We start from the raw sequence: 15,599 nt of genomic DNA, 5'->3' as shown, positions 1-15,599 counted from the left end.
CTATAATTTTAAAATTAAAACAAAATAGTGTTTTAATTTTAAAATTATAGCTGTGTATAAGTATTGAATGGTTTTTTGATTAAATTTCGTTGTTTGGAATTTTCTTGGAAACAGACCTTTATAGGTCCGGTGAGCTTATTAGCCATAACGGATCAATTGACCCATTTTAAAATTTAACATTGAAAATGCACGTACGATCTTATTGCTTTTGCCCATTTGACTTCATTCGTTTTATTCTAACCAATTAATCGACAGTTATTTCGACTATTGTTTTATGTTTTGTTTATTTTGAGTATAAGTATTACTCACACTCAGTATCATCATACTAGTCTATCTACCCGCTATGGTAGAAATAGGTACCAGTAGTAAGTAGACTAATTTAAAGTTGAAATACCTGAAAAAAATTCTATTTTAACGAATCTAGCTATAGGACTGAAATTATTTTGATAGACCTAGAAATATATTTTTTTGGGCATCGAATACGGTTATTGCCTATCATTTTGTACAAACCAGTTATTGTCGCTTAGTCACGTTTGCCTTTCAAGCGTCGATATAGTGACATTCACATTGTTATATTTGCAAATTCCGATAAGCGCTTAAGAAAAAAAAACAAAAAAAATTTGCAGCCAATGTAGGTAGTATTTTCTTAGGTTTTCGCGATTCCGAGACATAATTTGCAGTTTTGAAGTCATTGCGGCCTAAAGGATAAGACGCCCGGTACATTCGTATCGAGCAATGCTACTGTGCCGGTGTTCCAATCCCGCAGGCAGGTACCAGTTTTTGTAATGAAATACGTATTTAACAAATGCTCACGAGCGACTTCCACGGTGAAGAAATAATATCGTGTAAGAAAATACAAACCCGAAAAAATTATAATTTGCGTAATTACTGGTGGTAGGACCTCTGGCGTCTTACGAGTCTATGAGGCGTAGATTATAAAACTGAGACTTGGAACTCATGTCTCGAGGGTTAAGGCATTTACGTAATTTACGTTGTTGCTTTCTATGAGCTCCAGTAACCACTTAACATCAGGTGGGCTATGAGATCGTCCACATATTTAAGCATCTAATGCATCTAAACAAGTAAAAATCGTGGATATGTACACGGACAATAAACACTCGAGCTTAAACAGTATAAGCTGTTAAAATTGAGGCTGTTAAAATTTACGTAAAAAGAATATGTTGTAGGGTTGCGGTAATTAATGTGTTTTATATTTGGAATCTAACGTTGTGCGAGTTCGTTATAATAATTTATTTCTATTGTTAATTTAACAAATAGGACAGATATTTATACGTAATGCAGTTTATAAAGCCTATCTGGTATAAAGTTTATCTATATATTAACACGTGAAGCAAAAACTTTGTATCCTTATTTACGAAAATTGCGCGGACGGAGGAGTATGAAATTTTCCATACTTATAGAGAATATAGAGAAGAAGTGCGCAATGCTAATATTTTTTTTAAATAATGCATAAAAGATACATTAAATCAATAAAGAAAACATTACACACACTACATACCGTGTATTTGACGCACACACGCATGCATACTATTTAATGTCAAACTTTTGTTCTTGACGTCTGTTATAAAATTGAGAATAGATTAAATATTGTTTGTCTTTGTTAATATTTTTATAGTGTAGTCTTGGCGAAATTTGTGATTAGAAGTATAAAATACAATCACAATAGTGTTACAATTCCAATTAATTATAGTCGAATTTCGACTACTGCGGGACCTCTAGTTTATTTTAAATCTGTTTATTTATCAAGACGTAGAAAAATGTTCACGTATCAAACGTAACTGAACTCCGCCAACAGTTCGAAGTATACAAAGCTCGTCAACTTTATGTTTCCGGCAAGTTTGTATGTAACATTACAGATGCAATCTCCGCGGTTTGTCGCTTCGAAGAAACGCGAATAACTTGTGTTTCTTATCGTTTTCTACGGAATACGAAGCCTCGTATTCCCAACTCAATGGCAGACGTTATAAAGTTTATTTTAATACGAAAGCTTAAGGGAAAGTTTTGATATTATCGCTTCACGTTAATTTTTGTTTACTTTTACAAAGTTTCATGCAAATTTAACAAGCACTTCTTAAAAGTTATTCAACAAATAGAAAATATTAGCTCACTTTATTAACATATATTATTATTATAGCGGCCTGCTCCGGCTCCGCTCGGGTCTTTAACAAAAATTTCACCGATATTTGACGTGGTTTTTTAAATAAAAGAACACTTATTGCGGCATAACTATAATAGGTAGACATATGCTGTCGCGACACTTTTTGTAAATAATAATGTGTTCTACAAAGACGTTGTACGTTATTTTATTCTATCATCAATAGTTTTCGCAGGGCACGCGATGTAAAGAATATTTTAGGTAATTTTTTTACACCTTGAGTTACATTACTAGAGTTTTAGTAAGGATCCCTAATTTTTTCAAAAAAGATTATAGTCTATGTCACTCAGGAATAGTGTAGCTTCCAAACAGTGAAAGAATTTTTCAAATCGGCTCAGTAGTTTCGGAGCCTATTCAATACAAACAAACAAACAAATCTTTCCTCTTTATAATATTAGTATAGATTAGATTACGTTCGAGAATTTATGATAACAATAGCTGATTCTGAGAACAATGTTAATTGAAGCAGTTGATTAAACTAAAGGATATTAAGCGGTAGGTAATAAATTTACTCGCCTACCGGTAAACTCTGCGCCCCCGGTAGTTACTTAAAATCAGATGTGCAATGCTCAAGTTCACATGCAATAACAATACGCATTAAATTTTACTAGTATATTAGTAATAAAAACGTCATTGAAATAATATAATTTTAACCTATTCATTTTCATTACGAACAAAATAATTATTGATATTCACTCTCAGATTACTTTAAAAAATTCGTCACTATTTTTGTATATCTACTTTTTTCTTTTCTTTTTTTATTGCTTAGATGTGTGGACGAGATCACAGTCCACCTCACTGGAGCCCATGGACATCTATAACGTAAATGCGCCACCTACCTTGAGATATAAGATCTCAGTATAGTTAGTACCTCTATAATTAGCAACCCTAGGCCCATATGTAAGTATCGTAATTTGGTAGCTCATAATATTTGGAATTACATAAAACATGAACTTGAAATTACGATCGAATCATTGCTTCAACGGAAACGCAAATTTTAAGAAACCTTCAACATTTTCAATGAAGGGCGGATATAAGGGTCGCTTTCGCTTATGTATATACACAATCCTAAGAGTAAAGACGAGGATTCTTTAAAACTCGTTTTAAGCAACACAGGTCATAGCGCGTTAGGAAACCCCGCGGAGAGAAACGTAGGTATCATAGAAATGAATAGTTTATGGAACAATTATTGCAGCAAACACATTACATGAACGGCAGTTTCCAGAAGCAATCATTCTAAACAACACCAAGGAACCTCCCACGAGAAACATATAAAAAGGAAATGCTCTAACACTAGGAGCAGGCTAAGGGATCCCGGTAACCGTACTCATCGAACTCGGCAAAGAGTTCGACGTGCAACCTAACCTAAACATCAGCCCGCTGAGTTTCTCGCCGGATCTTCTCAGCGGGTCGCGATTCCGATCCGGTAGTAAATTCAGTCGAGAAGCAGCTACTCTTGAGTAGATAGGCCTCCCTTGGAGGCGCTCGGGTAGCTGTTAGCAAATCCCGCCCCTTCTGGCTGAGTCCTTACTGGCCCACCTGTTCTTGTGAAACTGGTAAGGCCTCGGGGCCACCAGTAAACCCTCAATCATAAAAAAAGAAATATAACACATTAAAGCTTTAGTTGAAAATCGATCAGATTAGGACGAAACGCTAAAAACAAAATATATAAAACATACCGGAATTAACATTCATAAAACCGTAAACTTTATACCAGATAGGCTTTATCAACTGCATTACATATAAAATTCTGTCCTATTTGTCAAATTAACAATACAAACAAATTTTATAACAAACTCACACAACGTTAGATTCCAAATATAAAACACATTAAATACCGCAACCCTACAGCATATTCTTTTTACGTAAGAGACACCTTAAACGTTTATTACGAAATAAACTTACACCGAAATAGACATCAAGAAACTACAGAAAACTAGTGGTCCCGCAGTAGTCGAAATTCGACTATAATTAATTGAAATTGTAAGTTTGTACACTATTATGATTGTATTTTATACTTCTATAATCACAAATTTCGCTAAGGCTACACTATAAAAAAATATTAATAAAGACAAACAATATTTAATCTATTCTCAATTTGACCACAGACGTCAAGAACAAAAGTTTGACAATAAATAGTATGCATGCGTGTGTGTGTCAAATACATGGCATGTAGTGTGTGTAATGTAACGGCCGTCTGGTGTAGTGGTAAGTGACATGGTCACTACACAAGGGGGTCGCAGGTTCGAATCCCGCCAAGGCAAGATATTTGTATGATAAATATAAATGTCTTTTCCAGGGTTATGGATGTATATTAAATATATGTATGTGTATAATAAAAATCTTACATTTATATCCGTTATCTGGTACCTGTAACACAAGTTCTTTACGAACTTATCACGGGACCAGTTAACGTGGCGTGATTGTTAGTAAATATTTATTTATTTATATTTATTTATATTTATATTTAATGTTTTCTTTATTGATTCAATGTATCTTTTATGCATTATTTAAAAAAAATATTAGCATTGTGCACTTCTTCTCTATATTCTCTATAAGTGTGGAAAATTTCATACTCCTCCGTCCGCGCAATTTTCGTAAAAAGGGATACAAAGTTTTTGCTTCACGTATTAATATATAAGCAGTGACTATAATTAGCGGCAGACGCACGCGCAGTTCGACTAACGGTATATTATACACAGTACTACCCGCAATTCCTTGCTTCTAAACTAGGGTGGTACAATTAATATTCGTCGCGCACTTCTCTAGTACTGTAATAGAGGGACCTAGTTTCAATGTTGATAGAGACGCTAACATTTACCGCAGATAATTGACAGTTCGTTAGAAGCATTATTATAAACATTGACAGCATAGAATAGAAAAAGGATAGATGCTGGGTAAACAAAATTTAATTGAAACAAGATAAATTGATGCTTTGTATTTCGTTCTTAAAGGGTGAAAGAATAAGACCTGATCTCACTTGCGATCCAGCGGTAATCTCTACCTTAATGCCTATTTTACTGTCTATTTAAATAATTTGACTGAACAAAACGCAAAAAATTGTACATAATTTCAACTTGAATGAATTTATAATTTAATTCGTTAATTTTAATCAGACAGTTTTGATAGGGAATTCTGTCGTAACGTCGTATCAAGAACTGCAATGACTGAGACCAAAAACTAACTTCCCACAGAAGATCCTACTGATATAATATAATACATTAAGATGTGAATATTTATTTTACCATTACAGTACAGTCCTAATATGTACGTGACGATATGAGGATGAATGAGCTAATTAGATTAGATTGAGTACCGCTATTTATAAATACACACACCTAGAGTATTCCGGCGCACAGATCGAAATGATCAAAGGAACTTGCCGACCGATTTGTTCCGATGCGTTAAAGGAAATAGCTGTGGTAAGTGCCGAGGCTAAAGACGTCTGTCACCGGTATTCTTCTTTTTTACAGATAGGAAATGTAAATAAGAATGGCTTAAAAGTTACATACCTACCTACCTACCTACCCTACCTTAAATTCTGAATGGCTAAAAACAAAACGTAGGTACTAATTACTTAATTCTGTTTAACTTCCAACTTATCGGTTCACAACTGGCAGGTTCACCTTTGATTGGTAGCACTAAAAGATATCGTAAATCAAATAATTTGGTAAGGCTTATACCGTGGAAGTAGTTTTTCCTTGGCCCGAAGCTTTGCTCAAATACCCAAAGCCGTAAACCAAATATCATCTGTCAACAATGACGAATGTCAACAAACTCGTTAATTTACAGAAACATTAGACGCTGCGCCGCGGCCGTAACGACGGGAGAGCGGATAAACCACAAATCATCTCGGTTTTATCTTGATCTATGACCAATGACGAGTGTACTCAAAGTTGTGGTGCAAATCAAAGACGATTAAAATAAAAACAAATGCTGATCGAACTTGAAAATTGAACTCAGTGAAAGTCAAATGTAATGATTTTTTCCAAAGCTTCAGCTGATGCTAGCCAGTCACTATTGCTCATGGACAAGTACAATACCAGGGCACGTCCTTACGGATCCATCAGATCCAATAACCTTTGCATTAGACGCCTTCAGCTCTAACACTAGGAGCAGGCTTAGGGACCCCGGTAACCGTACTCGTCGAACTCGACAAAGAGTTCGCCGTGCAACCTAACCCATGAATCAGCTCGCTGAGTTTATCGCCGGATCTTCTCAGCGGGTCGCGATTCCGATCAGGTAGTAGATTCATTCGCGAAGCAGCTGCTCTTGAGTTGTTAGGTCTCCTTCGGAGGCGCTCGAGTGGCTGTTAGCAAATCCCACCCCTTCTGGCTGAGCCTTTGCTCGCCCACCTGTCCTGGTGAAACTGGAAAAGCCTCCGATCCACCAGTAATCATTCAATCATAAAAAAAACAATACCAGGGCCATAGCTAAGTCGTTTATTGCTAGTATAGCTTAGTGTAGTTAGTGTAGCTGAAGCAAATCGCTGCAATTAACACATTGCGCCACACACAAACTGGTTTCGCCTCCTTAGCCCACCTGTGTGATTCACGTACTAAATTATGTCGTCTTACTTCAAGTTTTTTACCCTTTCTACGCAACAAATAGCCGATTACACATCCATTCAGGTGTACGAATGCAGCAAGACCAGTTTTTACGCGTACAGATAACGTTTCAATTTCCCCAACGATGTACTTACACCGATTTAATTAGCACTTTCGTTATTGTAAATGCATTTTTCGGAAGAGTTCCCTCGCTTTTTTTTGGCGCTTCATAAAATATATTAACAACCATAAACCTTTGCTTTAATGCAATGAAATTTTAATTTATCTTTTTACGGCATCGAAGTGTCGGCAACCTTTTAATTTAATTACGTTAAGCTACAAAATAATTGGTTTAATGCGTTGACTTTTAGCTCAATCACATCTCAGACGCGAAATCCAAGCAATTAATTGGAGTGCTCAGACCTCGATGACATGATTTCATTTGCCAATCACATATTATGTCGGAGTTTCGATGAGACAGATTAATTACCCAGCAGAGATGATGTCATTTCCTATAATATTCACTGGACAGGTGACAATTGGTTAAGCAAATTAGATTTTTTGGGTTTTCGAGCTGGAACGCGGTAAATTATAAATTTATATCTACGATCTAATAGATGTTTTTTTTTGTTTTTTTTTTAATTGCTAACATGTGTGGACGAGCTCACAGCCCACCTGGTGTTAAGTGGTTACTGGAGCCCATAGACATCTACAACGTAAAATGCGCCACAAATCTTGAGATATAGTTCTAAGGTCTCAATATAGTCACAACGGCTGCCCCACCCTTCAAACCGAAACGCATTACTGCTTCACGGCAGAAATGGGCGGAGTGGTGGTACCTACCCGTGCGGACACACAAGAGGTCCTACCACCAGTAATGTTTACATCCATCAGTCCTTGTCATTTAGAATACATTGCTAACAGATGCTGTGAATACAAAATTGACTTTCGTTGAGCGCTTCATCTGATACAAAGTGATGTATTATGTCAATTTGAGAAAACAAATCAAACAGTGGCATTTAAAGCCTGCGATTATCAACGCTGAAACTGCGAAACACCTAATTTCATTAGGAAAATATTTCTTTCATTCGAAGACTCAAAATTCTCTTTTAAATGATATTAAAAATGACCATAAAACGCCGTGAACTCATACCAAGCTATGTGATTAATGTTGAAATCGAGCAAGCTGAGACCAAGTTCCCAAGGAAATACTTACTTCAACGATGAATAACATCGCGTATTAAAATGAAACTCGCATTTTCATTTAATTTGCAACAATTATTAAGAGCCAGGCGTGCTATAAACCCTCAACCCATGCGTGGGTACTACAATCCTGACTATTTCTAAAGCTAAGCAGTCATGCGTTCTGATTTGAAGCTGTGACAGACGTTATACAATTGTATCTTCGAACTGAAGGCTCTGATATCTATGTACTTCGGTAACAATTTAACTCTTGATGAGATGTGAGTTAATTCAATTAATAAATGAAATATTTAGAAGTCTTCTCTTGAAAACGTTTGTTCCAGTCCAACAGCTCAAGAGTATTTGATGCTATTTCGAACATCAAAATCTTATAGACGTCTACACTGCCGTCTATAAGACACTGGGCCCACTCACGTGTATCTAATATGATATTAAGATAAGTTCACTTCACAATTCTTGACTAGTCAAAGACGATTAAACTCTAGGAACAGGATAACGGCACACTTGGTGTATTAAGTGGTTTTCGTGGCCCATAGTCAAAGTAAATGCCCCTACATACACTGAGACCTCTATACTAACAAAACGCAGGACTGCTTAGAAATACTTAATTTTATTTATTGGGTACCAACATGTTATACATCAGCACAGAACATTACAAGTGACATATATGGTGGAGTGAGCGGTGACATCAGAGACTGATGGCGTCAGCTTAGTTAACTCTTACTCAATCTCAAACTCAATCTTATTTAACTAAATAGCCGATATATAAATTGATCTCACACTTAATGCTAGCACAGGTTACAGGTTACACGTTACAGGTTAACAACAACAATAATAGATAGAATGGTGGTAATATAGTGGTAATGGTTAATACCAGTCAAAACCTGTTGGTGTACCACCACCCCACCTATTTCTGCCGTGAAGCAGTAATGCGTTTCGGTTTGAAGGGTGGGGCAGCCGTTGTAACTATAATTGAGACCTTAGAACTTATATCTCAAGCTGGGTGGCGCATTTACGTTGTAGATGTCTATGGGCTCCAGTAACCACTTAACACCAGGTGGGCTGTGAGCTCGTCCACTCATCTAAGCAATAAAAAAAAATAAAAAAACGCAGTACACTTCTACTAATTCTCAGATTAATTCCTTAGTAGCCTTTTCCAACACCTATGAGAAGAGATGGGGTGGTACTATTTTACACGGCAAAGCCAAGTTATCCGGTTATTAGTTTAAGTGAAAGCGGGTGAATGTTCATAAGTACTAATGATGAGGATTAAAAGTAAATATTTCATCTCAATAAATAACGATATAACACTTCTAGCTAATTATATTTTGCAAATTATTTTTGTCGTCTTGTGTTTTGGGATTTTCGCATATGAACACAAAACAATTGGAAATGATATAAGTATGTGAAAAAATTTTTTTTTGTTACAAAACCTGTTATCCACTTGAAAGTTGTCAAAGGAACAATACGATGTCCATACTACATTAACCCAAAATGAGATCTCAAAAGTTTCACTGTAAACATTTCTTCAAGGTATCCCGGTTACCAGAAACCACATTGAAGTCACTTTGAAAACCCTCCAAGGGTAATGGCAACGGCCCATTCAAAAGGGAACAACAGAGTTAAAGAACATTAGACGGACGAAGGCTTCACCACACATTCTTGGCAACTGTATTATGTTTCGTTTCGCACGCAAAGAGCTGTTCCTTACCCTTTGATACGTGCCCGTAATTAGGGACGTAAATGATTAGCCCAATTTATTTATGTCACTAAAAGTAGCTTAGTAAATATTATTAATGCTTATTTATGTGCAAGATTGAAATTTATTACTCTATACAGGAATGTAGATCTCCAATTAGAACCAACACTAACCTATCTAAAGAAAGCGTCAGAACGCTACTTTGAATATGCGGCGCGCCACAATAGCCCTCTTATTTTGGGTGCCGCTAACTACATTTCGCGTCATTAGAGTAATAATGAATTAATTCTACGCGGAGAAATACCGGATCGCTTCCGCTACTACCCTCAACTTAATACCGTAAACAGTAATCTTGATCATATTTTAAGTACTTCTGCTGACATAGTGACACAGTATCGTTGCCAAATGCTCTCTTCATAAAACTTATTTAGGAACTCCTAATCATCATGATTACTTTTTATCGTGACGCAACGACTCAAGGGTTCTGAAATCAGACACGAGGATTCTCCGTTTCTCTTTGTTTTCCCATAGTACAGACCTACTTCATTTCGAGAGCACTTTTCATAGACTTTTTTTTGTTACCAGGGTTCGATCAGAAGTTCTCTGAACATATCAAATCACACGTGATAATAACAGTTAGTTGGTAATTATTATAATACTTTACACCACATTGTACTTGCAGCCAAAGTGGGGGTCGACAGTCTAACCAGAGAAACCCAAGTTCGGCCCTTTTCTCGAATGTTTAGTAGATTTTGACGCGCAAGAGAACGATGCTGAGAATAATGCGTATTTAATGAGTCTTAAGACTCGTTTGTCGGAAGCGCTTTGGAAAGTCAGTGTTAATATTCTCTAAATAATTTCATTTCACATCAAGACATTTTCGTTGTCAGAACCCATTATTGGTGGAAACAAATTAGTTACTTTATTAAGCTTCAACAGAGTCAATAACTTTCTGTGTACACTGCGTGCATCGTGTATCTATTGAACTTTCACCGAATTGTTGTTCGTATCTCTGTTACAATAAGTTCAATAGGCACAAAATATAGTATAAAATACCTCCGTCCGCAGGATATAAGTAATGTGTTTCGTCATTATACTAAAACATCTATTGTAAAAAACCAAGTAGATGAATAGAGTATAATACTAGTTAGCATAATCTAACGTTATGGCTTTTCTCACATCAGTGCGTCTTAAGCAAAGAAATGTATTTTAAAAATAAAATAAAAACATGGCTTCATACATAGTGAATCGAACTAAAGTTAACATAAAAATTAATGCATTTTTACCCTGTCTTTTTTTTGTTAGGATATTACGGAAGAGTCGACAAGTGCAAAGGATAACAATGTAACTCAGTTTTAGTTAAATATGATTTACAATGATATATATACTTACATGTCCTTGCATGCGTCAAAGTAATAAAATTATTACACTGTCATCGGTGTCAATATAAATTTTCAAGTTATTCCAATCTCTTGAAGTTGGTTGAAACTGAGGGATTACATTACAGGTACTAATAAAAACATATCTAAAACGAGCTCTTGTAATCACTAATCGTAATACACATACCGCTCAATGGCACTATATGCCAATCTTCACCAATAAAATTTGATTCTGTAACATCGTTAAATATAGCCCGCGGCATATTTTGTAGGCGTCTAAATGACTCGCTCAGTCGAAGGGTTCGCCATTACGGCTAGCTCATTAGCGAAACCAAAATAAAGGTTGCAATAGAAAAGGGTGAGTCGACAGTTTGAATGGTCGCTGATTTCAGGACTATTTATCAAGCGTAAACGAAACGCAGGGCTGTACGGAGAACTTTATTACGTGTAATTGGATAATACGGCTTATTTTTTTATTTATTTTATCTACACATATATAAATATGTAGAGACTCAATAGCTAAGTGCCCTTTCATCACTGTCAGCCAGCTGATTTTTTTTTCATTTTTGTTTTGGAACGAAGTTCCTCATTGGACGATGCGGAGGGGTACCCTAACCGGGAAAAACGTCCGTAACGTAAGATTTTTATTAGTTATGCACACAGTGTACAACTTAACTTTGTAATAATGTACAAATTAGTAATGCACACAGTGTACGACTTAAGTTTGTAATAACGTAAAAAAAATAACATATTTTTTTATCATTCATTGACCACGATCTCAGAGCGTTCGTTTGCGCAATACACTAACTCTTATGCAAACAACCGTGAATGAAGTGTACCACAATAAGTTCGCACGTTACCAAATGACCGTGGGTTGTTGCGAAACCTCCAGTTTTATTTCCTTTATACCTCGAATAGAACTTAAAATTTATATTTTTATAATAAGGAACTTCGTTCCTATCCGGTGTCCCATGACACCACACATCTTTTTTGTTTAGTAGTAGATTAGATGAGCGTGTTGTCAATGACTGTAATACATAAATGAATGTACATCTTAATATGTCTTGATAGTCGCATTTCAAAAAATTGGCCAAATACTAGTTTCCATAAATAATTTTAGTACACATGAATAATAAATAAATAAATTTTCAACGGCTCCAAACTTTTCTTTTACTATGTGTACAGGAAATACATACGAGATTATGACATTCAGGCCTCAAATACCAAATACCTATGACAAACGGAAACTTCGATTTTACGATACAAATAATTTACGATTACAATACGATTTTGAATTTAAGTTTATTTACATTGAAAAAAGAAAGTCAAACTCATTATGTATAATACTCAAGTTAAGAATTAATATGTCATTGAAAAAGCTCTATACTTAATATCTTAAATGAAAAAGTTTGCTTCTTACTCAATCCCGCAAAAAATCGACAATTGATTTCAATAAAATTTTGTAATGGTAAATGATATAACCCCAGCAACGCTGGATATAATATTATTATTTTCTATAATGAATACAACAGCGCGTTTGCTACTTCGTGATTTTACGTTCCAATGGAAGTATAATAGTTATTAATATAAGCAACTGCTATACCAGAAAAAGTCACCTATTTTATATTCTGAATTACAAATATGTTATTACTAGCTTTTGCCCGCGACTCCGTCCGCGTGGAATAGTTACTTTAGTACAACACTAAATTTTACCCTCACTTCATTTACATAGAAAGTGAAAATATTTTTGAATTATAGAATGTTAAGGAGCTATTTAAGCCCATATTTTGAAAGATTATTTATTGGTGCTCCACTTGTTTTGGCATTACCGTGATGTTATATAGCCTTCCTCAATAAATGGATTCACTATAAGATTTTTTCAAATCGGACCAGCAGTTCCTGAGATTAGGGCGTTCAAACAAACAAACTCTTCAGCTTTATAATAATAAGTATAAATTATGATTAAAACCACGAAGCACGTCTAAATTTATTTTAATAGAAACGATTAACAAAAAGATTTAAGAACAAAATGATAACTAATTAATTCACTTCAAAATCATATTCCAATCGCCGTTCGGTTTTAAATGGCAGCCCTATGAGATAAGCAAAGAGAAAGGTATAAATTGAAATGCGTTATCGTAAGCACTACGACTAACATCCACTAATGGAATCTCATTAGTACTATATAATAGTTTTTTATAGCTCCAGGCAGACGGGTCCGCGGCCCATCTGATGTTTAGCGGTAAAGAAAAAAAATACTACTACACACTACTAAAACTACCCAAACACGGAATTTCAATATGCCTTCCCAATAATAATAATAATAATATTTATTTATTTCTCTCATAAAGGTACAGTACGAAAATAGAGATTAACCTTATAATTCCTCTGTATTAGGTTCAAAGACCTGTATTACTTACTGATCTTCAGGTTTAATAACATAATTGGCATCGGCATTGCTGGAGTCCAGGAGCGACGGTAACCACTCACCATCAGGTGGGCCGTATGCTCGTATGCCTGCATGGGCAATAAACTCAAAACAAAATAAAACATACAAAATAAATTTAAAACATTTATTCGTAAATCCTATAGACCTTAGAACTCTTATTATATATCCAGGTGGGTGGCGGCATTTACATTGTACACGTCTACAGGTTCCGGTAACCACTTAACACTAGGTGGGACGTGAGCTCACCCACCCATCAATGCATTAAAAAAATAAGAAAAAGGTCAAATGGCTAATATGCAATTATTAAAATGTATCAATAAGTAAAACGTGGTCGCATTACAGAGATTTTTTTTATTTTTCATTATTTTAAATAAAAAAATAAGTTTACTAATAAAAAATCGTTGTTTGTCCACAGATTACAAACCTAGACTGGTTTAAATATGCAAACGGAATCAAACCGCAGGACATGTGAGGTGAGAACGACCTATATTCAAATGACAAATATCTTAAGTCGTCGTGGCCTAAAGGATAAGACTCCCGGTGCATTCGTAGGTAACGATGCACCGATGTTCGAATCCCGCAGGCGGGTACCAATTTTTCTAATGAAATACGTACTTAACAAATGTTCACGATTGACTTCCACGGTGAAGGAATAACATCGTGTAATAAAAACCAAACCCGCAAAATTATAATTTGCGTAATCACTGGTGGTAGGACCTCTTGGGAGTCCGCACGGGTAGGTACCACCACCCCGCCTATTTCCGCCGTGAAGCAGTAATGCGTTTCGGTTCGAAGGGTGGGGTAGCCGTTGTAACTATACTGAGACCTTGGAACTTATATCTCGAGGTGGGTGGCACATTTACGTTGTAGATGTCTATGGGCTCCAGTAACCACTTAACACCAGGTGGGCTGTGAGCTCGTCCATCCATCTAAGCAATAAAAAAAAAAAAAGAAAAAAAATATCTGTGTATGACAAATGTATCTCGCTCTTTCACTCACTAATTTAAATATCAATGAAAATGTAATAATCTTAGTGAATATAGCGTAAACTATTTTTATTTATTTATTAATAATATTATAACTGGGAACAAATCACGCACGTTCATCCCTGTGTTAAGGGTACCAGTGACTGATAAACATATTTATATATGTTTAAATATATACATACATATGTTTGAGATGATACCATCATCTCGTTTTTATCACTGCATCGCCCGCTACCAGAGTAGAGTTAGATGAACTACTACCTGGAGCCACTGCGTTCATCCACATTGCGTTTCCAGATATCTTTTTTGCCACGAACGATCCAGTTTTGGAATAAGCTCCCCTCCATAGTTTTTCCGAGCACTATGACATGTCCTTCTTCAAACGAGGCTTGTGGAGAGTATTAAACGGTAGGTAGCAGATTGGCTCTGCCCCTGGCATTGCTGTCGTCCATGGGCGACGGAAACCACTAACCATCAGGTGGGGCGTATACCCGTCTGACTACAAGAGCAAAAAAAAATATGACCTCATTAATTTTATGTATGCTTAGTGACCTTATCACTGAACTTCGTCGACGTCGTTCAAAACACGTCGTTACGGATCCTCCCGATCCATTAACGGTGCTTTTATGTACCCCAAGCACCGATCACCGTCCTCGTCGAACCGGTCGCTTGCGACGAAGGGCTCGTCGAGTAAATTAACCCACAGACACAGCACTGAGTTTCTCGCCGGATCTTCTCAGTGGGTCGTGTTTCCGATCCGGTGATAGATTCTGTGAAGCACTGCTCTTGCTAGGACCAGTGTTAGCAACACTTTCGGCTTGAGCCCCGTGAGCTCATCCACATGTTAGGGTGTAGCTGAAATAGCCTTTCAAGGTTATCAGCATAGATAGGAAAAAAACTGAACTTCGAGGTTCAGTTCGATTCTCTTATGTGCGATTTTTTTTTCTGTGTATGATTCCCATCCTCGAAACACAGGACTAAATCCTACTTCGTAGTCACTGAATCTGAAACATTTCATATGTCTATTTTTCACGCTCGAGTAAAGACTAAGATATCCTAAAATCAATGAAGCGTACATCTCAAAAAAATATATAAAAAAACTAAAGAGGCTAAACGAAAAATAGCCATCGAAAATAAACATCAAAGAGAATTTCGTGAGG

At 36.1% G+C, this 15,599-nt stretch overlaps 1 protein-coding gene across 5 annotated transcripts in view; it reads left to right on the top strand.

The window, feature by feature from the left end:
• The window catches only part of caps (capricious), a 476,818-nt gene that overhangs the window by 278,755 nt on the left and 182,464 nt on the right, over positions 1-15,599 (top strand). For all 5 annotated transcript variants that reach the window (XM_089727184.1, XM_028180283.2, XM_089727186.1 and 2 more), the window contains one exon: positions 13,869-13,926. In XM_089727184.1, coding sequence (XP_089583310.1) covers positions 13,894-13,926 — 33 coding nt within the window. In that variant the 5' untranslated portion in view covers positions 13,869-13,893. The remainder of the gene's footprint in view (positions 1-13,868; positions 13,927-15,599) is intronic.

The sequence above is a fragment of the Bombyx mandarina genome, chromosome 04, assembly GCF_030267445.1.
Source record: "Bombyx mandarina strain Sakado chromosome 04, ASM3026744v2".
NCBI classification, from domain to species: domain Eukaryota; kingdom Metazoa; phylum Arthropoda; class Insecta; order Lepidoptera; family Bombycidae; genus Bombyx; species Bombyx mandarina.
This window is presented reverse-complemented; position numbering and strand designations above follow the sequence as displayed.